General features: G+C 34.7%; 1 protein-coding gene across 4 annotated transcripts in view; it reads right to left on the reverse strand.

The window, feature by feature from the left end:
- The window catches only part of RAB11FIP3 (RAB11 family interacting protein 3), a 147,117-nt gene that overhangs the window by 11,971 nt on the left and 121,715 nt on the right, over positions 1-13,431 (reverse strand). For all 4 annotated transcript variants that reach the window (XM_074279805.1, XM_074279807.1, XM_074279806.1 and 1 more), the window contains 2 exons: positions 9,330-9,433; positions 2,478-2,618 (listed from right to left, as the gene is read on the reverse strand). In XM_074279805.1, the coding sequence (XP_074135906.1) occupies positions 2,478-2,618; positions 9,330-9,433 (245 nt within the window). The remainder of the gene's footprint in view (positions 1-2,477; positions 2,619-9,329; positions 9,434-13,431) is intronic.

Here is a 13,431-nt window from a genome sequence, read left to right on the forward strand (position 1 = left end):
AAGCAAAAAAATTAGCACCAAGAGGTACATAAACATTGTTTGAGAGAGACTTTTGTTGAATCAATCCTTAGTGGTAAGCTTTCCAATTCAAATGCATGTCCTAATAGGGATGCTCTTTTTCTAAATAATGACAGATCACTGACTTGTATCAGCCTCCAAACTAAATCATTTAAAAAAGTTATTGATATAATTTTTTAATTTAAATTAAAAATAAAAAAGTTATCAATATATTTTGTTTTGGTACAACAGACACTTCCCAACAAGTAATCAGACAATCCCTCCCCTATACAGTACATTCTCTGACAACAGTTATACAAACTGACTAAAAGTATTGACTATTGATGGCAAATGTTGCTTTTTATTTTTGTAGTTTACTGACTGCTAACAGAAGGAAGGACACAAGCTTTAACTCTGATAATATGGTATTGATGTAAACTGTGTCCCCCTGATCTTTTTTTTTTTTTTTTTTTTTTTTTTTGGTGGGGTGGACCTGGGTTAGACAAACCTTAAAATCTCAAACCCTTCTGACCTTTGGGAGGGGCTCCACCTTCCTGTTCTTGGGGGAAACTCCCATAGTGATCTCCACCTATAATTCAATTGGAGATCTTGATCTGGGGCATAATCACCATCATCACCCTTTATTGAATTTGGAAATTAGCCCCTAATCACTCCCTAGTCTCAAATCATAGAAACCTAATTAATTAGACTGTACTCCAAACCTTTGCTAATTCCTTTCAGGATCTGGCCCTCTGGGAAGTTGTTTCTCAGTGTAATAAACCCATTTTTTGCCAAAAACTCACCTCCAGATTGGGACTGTGAATTCTTTCACAAAAACCTGTAACACCAGGTGTGGGGACTCCATTCTTGTTAGGGTTTCTCTGGGTTTCTCTCACTCATTTCTCAAACCTCAACAGTATGAACACTATACATTGGACAGTTTTGATTATAGACAAAAAGTACTTCCTTACTCAAATCCCTTTGTTTTTATTTTTATATCTCTAGTGACAGGATTTTAAAAATGTGCACATCAACACAATATATGTAGAGAATAGCAAAATGTGTTCAACCTTGGAACCTATCTCCTATAACTCAGATGACATGTTCCTTTATATGTAAGCATATTCATGTGGAGACTATCAGAAAATAAAATGCTATTTGACACTTTTAGAGGAAATGCATATTTGGAGTTTTGTATTTGCATAGTTACAGAAATAAAGCTGTTCCTAGTTATTTTCTTAATTGTATTTCTTCTAAAAAACACTACTTTTCAGGACAGACTAACACAGAGAAACTTGACTTAAGAATTCAACACCAGGAATAAAGGCCAAAGGTTGAGTACATTATCTTACTGATTAACCCAGACTCACATAAGATCTTTAAGCTTCAATCATCATTGTCTTTTAGTGAAGCAGTCTTAGTCAAACACATTTTAAATTGCTCTCTCTCTACTATATTTTACAATGATTCTCAGTCATAACTCTCAGTTGGCAATTCTGCAGAGGGGACCCTGAAACTCTAAAAATCCTTAAAGGAGAAAATTTCCTTCAACTCTGCCTCAGTGAGGGACTTTCCCTACCCCCTCAGGGACAAAGAGTTTCATCCATGTAATCTAGGTGGGTTGGCTCAGTCCAGAAACTCATTGAGTTCAATTCAAATTTCAGCTCCAGCTGAAACCCAGAGGAGCCAATTTAGGACTCCACCCACAGCCCCCTTCAGCTAAATCTCTCATTATAAAAGAGCCAAACTAAAACCCTCTCTTTGCAGAGGTTTCAAACATGCCATGCTATGCCAAGGAAACCTCTGTCCACTGAAATAATATTCTTTTCTAGTGTTATCCTCTCTTTACTCTCACCTATTTTCCTAACCAGACTATGCCTCTCTGTCAGGAATTCTAACTTTTTTCCAATTCCTATAATAAACTCTTTTATCAATCTAGGTTTGTGGGTAAATTCCTTTACAGAAAACCTCTACCACCAGAAGGGAGTTCCTCAAAACTCCCACCCTTGAGCCGAATCCTAAGGGGTTGCAGGGGAGCCAAACCTCTCCATTTGGTTCTCTGAACCCCAAACCTGCCACTAGACCTTATCATTTAACTCCCAGACCACCAGAAACCCTAATCTCATCTTGGTTCCCTAAATCTAAATCTTATCAATTCCTTTTCTATAAAGATGCAAACATAAAATCATTTGCAAATGTCTTGAGGCTATTTCAATTCACAGGAAGAAATCACTTCATGTGTTGGGAAAAAAATCCATAAAAATGGGAAAGATAGCCATGAAAGCAAATTTTAGGGTCCTACTCTTTTATTTAATAAAGTTAATAGATTTTAGTGCAAAATCTCAGTTAAATGGTTGTATTGAAAGGCATATAGAGTACTTCAAGGTAATTCATACACTGAACTAAGATCTTTTGTTATACAGATTTGATTTATGTTTCAACTCTTACTATCAATACTCTTAGTTTTTGTCATGCTATACCTGGCTTGAAGATTCTCAATCTCAATACTTTTTTCTCTCTCCATCTTGCACAGGAGTTCCTTCTGCTTTCTGATTTCTTCAAGGATCATCTCATCAGCTCTCAATTCTTGCTCCTTTAACTGCTCCTCAAGGGCATTGGCTCTTTAGAAACAGAGAGGAGAGAAGATCAACATTTCTCAAAAATCTCATTTTAGTTCCCCTAGTAAATTTTACAGAGCTTGTTTCCTTATCCTTTTCTGTCTCCCAGGAACTCAGAAGGAAATATTTACCTTGTGTCAAGGAGAAACCATTATAATTCAAAACAGCTTGTGGCAAAGGGCATTTAAGATAAATGAAAGCAATATATAACTTCTTTTGGATTTGATGGGCTTCCAAGGCTTTTCTTAAGCAGACTGGAAGCTATGTTTTCAACTGCTTCAGTTCAAAATCTAAATGAGGATGGTCCAAAAAATTAAGAGTCCAGGACTGTGATTTGGAAAATATAATAAAAAATCAATGACCAAATACTCTTAAAGCAGAACTCATTAAAAACCACCTTTGACTAAAAAACACAATTTCATAAATAACTTTTTCTGAAGAAGGGAAAGAGAGCTCTCTGAAAATCAAAGGTCATTAGATTTCAGTCATTGGGGTTCACAACCTCAGAATTATTTGTGATTCTTCCTTCTCCATTACCTCCATTTAGTTGGAAAGTCTAATAAATTCTTCTTTTACAATATGGTTCACATCCTTCCCATATTCTCTATTCACACCAAAAACATCCTAATTCAGGCTATTATTATATTATAAGAACTTTCTGATATCCTGTTAACTTCAATCTCTTTCATCTCCATCCCTTCCTTCCCAGAGCTGTCAACGTGATATTCCTAAAGTACCACTTGGACCACACTGCCTCCCAAAAAGTTCCAGTGGCTCTGTTTCTATGATATAAAAAGCAAACCCATAAACTGATATTTAAAATCCTTTATAATGTGGTTCTAGCCTATGTGTTCAGGTCACTGCATGATTCTGTCCTTTGATGTATTGAACATTAGAGCTAAGTTGACCTTCCTGCTACCTCTCCTTTCTAAGGCTCTGTGCTTTGTACAGACACCTCTGCCCCATAGAATTCCAGTCTCCTTCAAAGCTCAACTCAGCTACCAACTTTCATAAGATCTTTCTTGATTACCCTAGTTGTTCTGCCCTCTCTTTCATAAATATTTTGTCCTTACAAACGTGAGCATATGTTGTTGTCCCAGGAGAAGATAAACTCCTTGAAGGCAGGAGCTGTTTTGATTTTGTGTTTGTATCTCATGTGATACAGTACATGACATAGAATAGTTGCTAAATGGATACTGGATTGCTTGACAGGAGTTCCTTTGGCTAGAATTCCCAAATTGTATATTATCTTAATAGGTTGAAATACCCAACGGGGTTCTGACAAAGTGTTAACAGGACTTGAGACTCATAACCCTGATTTTCTCCTGAGTGTGAGTTAATTTTTCTTTATAGAAGGGAAATAAAACAAACACTTGTAACAAGGAATAGGTTAGGAGAGCCCAATCAATTATGTCTGCTACCCTTCCAATCCTGTTAACAAGATGTAAGAACATCATCCCTTTAGTCTTGGACTGACTCATCTATACATGAAAGGGTTAGGAAACTTGACTGAGGACTGACAAAGACTAAGGACCAGTCAGACTCCTTAAGAACAAGGAAAATGAGTTGTAGAATTAGTCCAAAAGAAAAAGAAAAAAAAAAAGAGCTAGCTTTGTAGGAAGAACCCAGCTCTTGAGGAAAGTTTTTGAAGCTCTGCCCTTCAGCTTTTTTTGTGTGTATTTCTTAGGGATTTCTTTTTTTTCCTCTCTCCTTCACTAGCAATAGCATTCTCCATCAGAAGCATATTGTCATAGGAAATATGTCCAAATTCAGTCTGAAAGAGTCTAGCTTCAGAGTCAAGTTACAAAGAAAAGTAGAAGCCAGTACCAGTGAAGCAACCACTCCTACCTTTTCTCCCCCCTTCCCTTCCCAGCCATCTCTTGCCAAGATCCAAGGGAGCAGGTTCTAGAAGAGGCTGTGAATGGGAAGAGTTTGAGGACATCAGGGGTAGCTCCAGAGGTGGGAGCCACATGTGTTCTGTATGTAAGTACCCATCCTCTGTGAACTCGGTGTGTCCAGGGCTGAGGCTGTTGGGGGAAATAGTTTGTCACCACTATTCTTATTCTTCCTTTTCAGAAAATGTCTTTGCTTAGCTGTTTATGTACATGGTTTCCTGAACCATAATCTGTAATGTGCATCTAGAGTTTTCTCCACTAAGGGATAATAACTGAGTGTGAGATGGAAGGGAGAACTAGGCCAGAGGGATGAAATTTTTAAAAAAAATTCCTCTTTCTTGAAATAGTACATTCATATATCAACAATAGTATGATGCATTCCAATTCTCCAATGATTGAAGAACAAAGTGACCTGAAATCAGAAACTAAGGAAAAAATATTTGTGGGAAGTTTAGTATATCTGTTATAAACAGATAAAAGTGCAAAGAAAATTGAAGTTTCCTAAAACCTCATTTGTTATGGAAGCAACTGAATTTGAATGGGAGAATCCTCATGCTTATAATCACTAGATGGTACACTCTTTGGGGAGAGCATAAAGAAAATGGGTTTTCTGTTTTTTGGAATAATTTTCCAAGGCATTCAATGTAGTGCACTGCTCTACCTAGTGAATACTTCCAAACTACAAACAAACTGATAGTAATCAGTTTCTAAAGTTCTGGTTAAAAGCCCTTAAAATGCTAATGAATGAGCAGATCAGGTTTGTTCCATGGTCATGATCTTGAAAAACTCTGTGTACATCAACTTTGTATGAGTTGCAAATCAGTCAGTGTAACGCTTTACTCAATGCTTTATTACATGCCAGGTACTGAACTAAATAAGCAATGAAGATATAAGAGAATTAGCTAGGTACAGATAATATATATAAAGAATAAGTGGAAGGTAGCTTCAGGAAGAAAGGCAATAAATTAGCAATTGAAAAGGAATGGGCAATATAAGATTTCAGAATGTGAGACTGGACAAGAGCCTTGATGAAAGCCAGAGAAAGATGTGAAGTTAGAAGATGCCATGTTGTGTGTGAAGACTATTAAGTGGGTTGGGACAGCTGTGTAATAGAATGTGAAAGGAAGTGAGGTATAAGAAAACTGGAAAAGTAGGAAGGAACTAGGTTATTAAGTTTTAAATCCCAACAAAATATATATATGATGTGTGTGTGTGTGAGAGAGAGACAGAGATAGAGACTGAGACAGAAAGAAAAAGAGAGATAAAGACAGAGACACAGAGAAAAGGAAGGATGGAGAAAAGGAAGGAAGGAGGAGGGAGGGAGAGGAGGGAAGAAAGGGAAAAGGCAGAGAGAGGTGACATAGTTAAACTTATGTTTTGGGAAAATGACTGCAACTGATTGGAGGAAGAATTAGACTGTGGAGAAGTTGAAGCAGAGACTAAATAGAAGAAAACTATTACATAGTCTAAAGGAGAGTAGATGATACCATCTATAGTTACAGAAAACTGGGAAACAGGATGAAAATAATTCATTCTGTTTTAGATGTTTTAAATTTGAAATAGCTATGAAATATTCAATTCATGATATCCAAAAGGCAGAAATGTTACTCAGGACAGGATAGAGATTGGCTAGAGCTGGGTATATAGAAATAATAACTGTGTACATCAGAACTGATGAAATCACTAAGTGAAGTAATATGAAGGGAAAAGAGAAAAGTATCCAGAACAGAGCTTTGAGGGACATATCCAATTACTGGGTGTGACATGGATGAAGACTCAACAAAGGAAACTGAAGAGTGGTCTGACAAGAGAATCAGAAAGAGAGCAGTATCATAAAAATATAGAGATCCAAGAGGAAAAGATGATAAACAAGGTTAAATGCTACAAAGAATTCAAGAAGGATAAGGATTGAAAAAATAGATTGGGCAATTATATCAGTAGCAATTTTGGAGAGGGAAGTTCCAGGTGAATGCTGAGATCGGAGGCAAGATGGCAAAGAGATGACATCTGAGAGGAGAGAAGTGGAAGCACTTCATGAAGATGGTTCTCTCAAGAAATTTAACTAATAAAAAGATCAGAGATACAGGACAACAACTAGCAAGGATTGTAGAATCAGATGAAGACTGTTTTTTTAAAAAGGATAATGGACATATGGTATGTTGTAGGAAAGGGAAAAGGCCAATAGAGAATGAAGAATAAGGATGATAATGAAGGCAATCTGATGGATAAGATGGATACTTTGGCTGAAGAAGGTAAAGGGAGGGAGGAAGAAAGTGGAGGGAATTTTGCCTCAAATAGACAAGGTGCTAGAGAAAGTATCTTGACATGGAAAAAAGGTTTAGAATTCTAGGCTTGCCACTTACTACTCCTGTGAGAAGCTTGAGATAGAGAACAGCTTTGTGTAGTGTGATCCTTGTACCTCTATGAAAGAGAAGAATGATAATAAAGGGCAAAGGCTTTTCTCTCTTCTTCACAACCATAATTAGCCATAGAATCTTGCAGCTTGTTCAGTTAAGAGATGCTATGTCCAATAAAAAGTACAGAGAGACAGAAATCTACACTCTCTGGGGAGAGAGTAACAAAGAGGCAGAACTCAAGGCAAGAAGTATAACCTTTGGCAGTGGGAAAAAAGAGCCAACTGTGCTTTGAAGAAAGAATCAGCCCCAGGAGTTGGGATTTAAAATGCAGAAAGAAGCAAGCCCAGGAAATCAGATGAGTGACCCATCCAATAAAAATGGTGTTCTAAAAAGAGGAAGAGCAAGAGAGCACCATAAAAAAAGAAAGGACCCTGAGGCTCTACAATATTGGAGGTGTGGGATACCTTAGATTTGTTCCAATTCTTTCTACTTAAACTATGTATTTGTTAAACAGTGCATCTCGGGTTTGTGGAGGACAATGTTTTGTAAACTAATGCTCTTATTATGCCATTTTAGCAAATGTTTGAGTTTGAGTTCATTGTTCCTACTGACTGACTATTAAAGAAAAAGCTCATTGGTAAGGGTCATGAGCTATCATTTTGGGATTGTAAACCACCAGGCTACCCCTAGAACCAGAGGTAGCAGTTGTCCCTCCTGGGAATCCAAATTGTGAGTGAATTGAGGAGAGATATTCTAAAGGAAGTGCTCTCTATATAAATGTGAGTGTAAAGAAAGATTTTTACACATCATGGTTGTTTAAAACAGATCCCATCTACATATGATAGACTTCATGTATAAAGCAATAAAGAAAGTAAACAAGTTTTTGACTCAGAATCTTCCAACTTATCCTAAAATCCTAAACTATCTTAGTATTGGTGTTCTACTATTCTCCTTATAAAACTCTCCAATCTCTCAATGACACCAGTCACTTCTACTACTTAAAGTTTTTCCTGACACATGCAAAGTTTTATTTTTTGAATTTTATTTGATGATTCTATGCTATAATTTTTCATATGAAATTAATTTTTTCTTCACTAAGGGTGACAACTAAGTACTAATAAAGTTATATAAGAATTCCTATATAGGAATTTTGTATTGATGGGATGTCAGAAGTAGTTATGGGGTACATGAAAATGTGAGAAAGAACATCTTCCAGTTGGGGCAATCATCAACTATAGTTTAATTTAGTCTTATGAGTGAACTACTGTCATGAGCAGTCTTATTTCCCCAGTTCCCAGTCTCTTTTCAGGCCAACCCAAATTGCACACTAATGGCAGAATATTTTCGCTAAAACATTGCTTTCATAATATCACTCCCATGTCCCTCTTCTATTTAAAACAAAGTCTAAATTCTTTAGCCTCTACACTTTATCGTTGGCTTTATCAATGTTTTGTTTTCTTTTTTTCTTTTCTCATGTGAACTCTCAGTCTGGCAAATCTCATTTACTTGCTGTTTCTTACACAAACCTTATACTTCAATGATGAAAGACATAGAGATAGGTATTTCCTTCATCAAGAGTATCTTCCCCATAATCTTTGCCCAATGAAATCTTAGCTACTCTTTAACGCTCCAGACAAGACAATCAAATGGCAAGCATTTTAGAAGTCACTGTTAGGCACTGGGGATACAAAGACAAAAGTGAGAGAACTCTTGACCTCAAGAATTTTCTATGAAACTTTCTGGGCCCAACCAGAAATGAGTACCTTTCTAGTATTTATATTATATTCATAATATTTTCTGTTTATACCATTCATATAAAATTCCTCATGAACTACCCCTATTATACTTCTCATTTTTGCTAGATTTAGCCTTCATCTCTTTGAACTTTAGTTCCCTCATTTGTAAAATGAAGACACTGAATAAGATAATCATTATAATACTATACTGAGTATTTGCTGATTTGCAAGCTACAGACCTAAAATGCTCAAAAGATATTGACTGATAGGGGCAGCCAGATGGCACAATCCATACAATACCAGCCCTGAAGTCAGAATTCAAATCCAGCCCCAGATTATCAATACTTACTAGTTGTGTGACCCTAGGCAAGTCACTTAACCCCAATTGCTTTGTTTAAAAAGGTACTACCCAATCAAGGTTATTCCTTTAATATCAAAGTTTCCTCATAATCTATAGACCAATAAAGGGCTTTTCTCAATTTATAAGACTTTCTTGTATTAAATGCTCTATAAAAAATGAAGTGGCCCCAGAAAGGTTTCTCTGCATCTACAAAAGTTTGGGATTAGATGTGAAAGTAGTATAAATAAACAACAGCGTCTCTCCAAGGCTGGTACCAAGAGCAATCTAGATATTTTAATAATTGCTCTGAAATTTCCACAGTGAACTCCGTCTTCTTACTACTACCAATACTATTGTTCCCATTTACAAAATCAAACCAGACTCACCTGTGTACTAACTGTAGGTTTTCTTGTTTCAATCGGCTATGTTGCTCTCCATTTGCTGCTGTATCCTTCTCTAGTTCTGTCACTCTCTTTTCCAAGAAGATCACCTTTGCAAGAAGAGGCATAAGACTGATGTGAGGTGAAGAGTAAAACAGAGCCTATTCACAAGAGAGCTTTTTAAAAAAAAGTAGAGCACAAAGTATTCATATCCATAGTGAACCATAAAACCAAAGTATCCAATCTCTCTGTTTTAAATTCAGGTTCCCACAGCAATGACTATTTTCAATACTTAATACAATTTAGTCTATCAGCTATGCTCTTTGCTTTTTTTTTTTCTTGCTGAGTCCCTCATATAACATGTAACTGCTTGTCCTTTTCAATGGTTGGGAGAGAGGCTCAAGAATTCAAAATTTTAAAAACTGAATGAAACAGGATGGCTAGATGGTGCCATAGAACCCCAGGTCTTAAGTCAGGAGGACTTGAGTTCAAATAAGGTCTCAGACACAATATTTACTAGCTGTGTGACTCTGGGCAAGTCACTTAACCCTGACTGCCTCTCCAAAAAAATTTTTTAATGAAAGTTAAAAAAAAATTAACAAAAGAATTTCTGAGTTTCTTCTCCTCTATTTTTTGTATGAAATTTTAACAATGTCTTTTATTTTTTCCACCATAGTCATTTTCACACTATGCATATCCTTTTACTACCATTTAACAAAGAAATGAGTTAAATAAAAAGAAAAGATCTAAATGATACTCCTTGCCAGCACATGCAACATTCTACTCTTACAGGTCTCTTGCTTTCCAGCAAGGGAAGCAGTTTGGGATTCTATTCATCAGGACCAAACCTGGTCCCTGCAATTAATCCAAGTTAGATTTCCCATAAGTGTTGTTCTTTGTGTTGCTGTAGTAACTATGTATCTATAATGTCTTGATTCTGCTATTGGTATTAATTTCTAAGCCTTTCTGTGTTTCACTGGAATTCTCAAATTTACTATTTTTTTTATAGCACAACAGCATTCTGTTCCATGCAAATGAAATAATTTGTTTAGCCATTTACAATCAATTTGTTGAACAATGGATTTGTTTCCAGTTTTTTTGCTAGCATAAGAAGTCCTGCTTTGGATATTCTACTACATGCGGGTTCTTTTTATTTTCTGCTTTTTTGAAGGCTATGCCTAGCAGTGGAATCATTGGTTCAAAGAGTATGAAAAAGGGTATAAGGACATATAAAGGGTATAAAAGTGTATCAAAAAAGTCTAATGACTTTTCCCAAAACTTCAAATTGTTGATAAATGGTTGAAGGTTATAAAGAGACAATTCTCAGATGAAGAAATTAAAGCTATTGCTCATCATATGAAAAAAATAGACTAGTATGCCAGTCTTCTCATAGCCATTAGATTTACTATTCTTGACTTTTGTCATCATTTCAAATTTAATGTGTATGAAATACAATTTTAGAGTTGTTTTAAAATGCATTTCTGATAGAGGATAACTTCTTAACCAAACAATAAATAGAGATAATTATAAATGATGAATTGGATAATCTTGATTAAATGAAATTGAAAAGCTTTTGAACAAATAAAATTAATGCATTCAGCTAAGAAGAGTAGTAGTTGACTGAGAAATAAAAATCTTTATGTCAAATATGTCTGATAAGGATTTTTGATCTATTACATGGATAAAATAAAATATGAATAGAATACATTTTAAAAATTAAATGAAATAAACTTGACCCAGAGATTCCACTGCTAGGCATATACCCTAAGTAGATAAAAAAAACCAAAAAAGGGAGGTTCCATATATTCCAAAATATTTATAGCAGCACTTTTTGAATAGCAAAGAACTGGAAACAAAGGCCTATTAAGACATTTCTAACAAATTGTATTGCGTGAATGGAATGGACTATTACTGTGCTATAAGACCTTAGAGAAAGTGATAAATACAGAGAAGTTTACAAATATCTGTATGAAATGATGCAAAGTGAAGTAAGAACAAGGAGAATATAGAATGACTACAACAATGTAAAAAGAAACAACATCTATAAAAGTGTCACAATTGAATCTGTGAGATTATAATGATAAAGTTTAGTCCTCAAAAAGAGATATGAGAAGATAATACCTGTACCCACTTCAAAGATGGGGATCCATGGAGATAAATGGGGGTGTGGAATACTACATAAAATGTCAGACTTTTCAATGTGGTTACTGGTTTTGCTGATTTTTTTTTTCTCTTCCTCCCTTTAAAAAACTTTTTCTTATAAGGGATGGCTCTCTGGGATGAGATTTAGGAGAAGTGAAGGAATAAAAGGATAATTTAAGTAATATAAAAACAAAACTTATCAATACATATATATATTTTAAAAGTTGGCAGTACCTTATGTGCTAAATTATAAAAAATTATAAAGTAAAACAAAAATTACATTTCTCTTATTAGTAATTTAAAGCATTTTCTCTATATGTTGATAGCTTGGGTTTCTTCTTTTGAAATAATCTATTCATAGACTTTGACCATTTATCTGGAAGAGTGGGTGATTCTTGCTCTATATTTGCATCAACTTCTTTTTTTTCCTCCAGAGTGTATATACTATGCTAATCACTTCTGCTAGTTTCATATTTTAACATGAGTTCTTTTTAAACACCCAAATACTATGGTAGTGCATATCATATACTGCATTCTCTTAGCATGAGCTTAAGTCAGTGATGTGTTGGTAAGAGTTTAACAAAATAGCTTTTCTGGGGGAAAATGTATATATGACCCACTTTTAAGTTTAATATACATTATTAGTATTTTTTCCATCATCTTCTTAGATTTGGACAATCAACAAAACAGTAATTCAGTCCTTAATTTGTAACATTTACAGATTTCCAAAGTACAAATATGTGCAAAAAATGTAATGACCAGTTTAAAAGCAATTGTACCTTACCATTGGCTTTATTAGATACATAGTGTGCTATCAGTGAAAAAGCTCTGATTTGGAGTTAGAAGACCCAAGTTCTAGTCAAAACTCTAGTCTTTAATAATCATATGACCAAGGGCAAGCCACTGCACTATTTTGAACTTCCTCAAATTACTTAATCTATAAAATGAGACTTTTCCACTGTTTCACAGGATTATTTAATAAAGTGCTTCATAAAACATTTCATGTTTTATTACTATTATTATTACTATAACTATTTGATCATTTTAGATTTACCATGGCTATCTTTTTGAATTAAAATTTTTAAAATGCTAATTTTATAAATAATGTATTTTATCTACAAATTAACATTTTTTTTTGACTTGCATATACATATGAAAGCAGATTGTCATGGTGAAGTAGAAAGAGCAGTGGACCTGGGCATTAAGAAGGTTGTGTTGTGATCATGAGCAAGCCTCCTAATTTCAGTTTCTTCAATTGTGAAATGGTATAATACTTTGTCTTTACTATTTCAGAGTGTTGCTATGAAGAAAATATCTTTTTTTTTTTTTTTTTTTTTTTTAGGATTATAAGCTTTCCTATTTAAAGAAAGCACTTTCAATCTTATACTATTATACAAATATGATTATTATAAATTTTTTAGTCTAAGAAGAAGAGATTGAAAGAGATTATTTTAGGCTATTAAAGCTGGATAGAACTTTAGAGATTAACCATTACATTCTTTGACTTTATGGATGAGAAAAACCGAGTTTCAAAGGGAACCAAGTACCATGTCCTGCACCATATAGATAAATAATTGAAGAGCTGGGGCTAGATTCATTCATCTCTTACTTCTCAATCCAGTGCTATTTCCTTTATAAAGATTTTAAATTTTATTCTTATTGATATCTTTTTTTAAAATCACACTCATTTACAAGTATAACCTTTTCTTGTCACACAATAATCTATGCTTTCTAACAAAAACTTTTAAAAAAAGGAAGAAAAAGCTGTTTAGCAAAACTCATCAACAAATAGATTATGGCTGGCAGCATTTCTATTTCACGTCCATAGTCTCATAACTCAGCAATGAAGTAAGGGGAGTTTTCTCTTTCTCAGGTCAAGCTTGGTTATTATAATTATATAACATTCAGCTTCCTGTTTTTGTTGTTGTTGCTGCTCTATTTACACTGTTGTCAATGTGTATATTTT

Source organism: Sminthopsis crassicaudata, chromosome 1 (assembly GCF_048593235.1).
Source record: "Sminthopsis crassicaudata isolate SCR6 chromosome 1, ASM4859323v1, whole genome shotgun sequence".
In the NCBI taxonomy this organism is placed as follows: domain Eukaryota; kingdom Metazoa; phylum Chordata; class Mammalia; order Dasyuromorphia; family Dasyuridae; genus Sminthopsis; species Sminthopsis crassicaudata.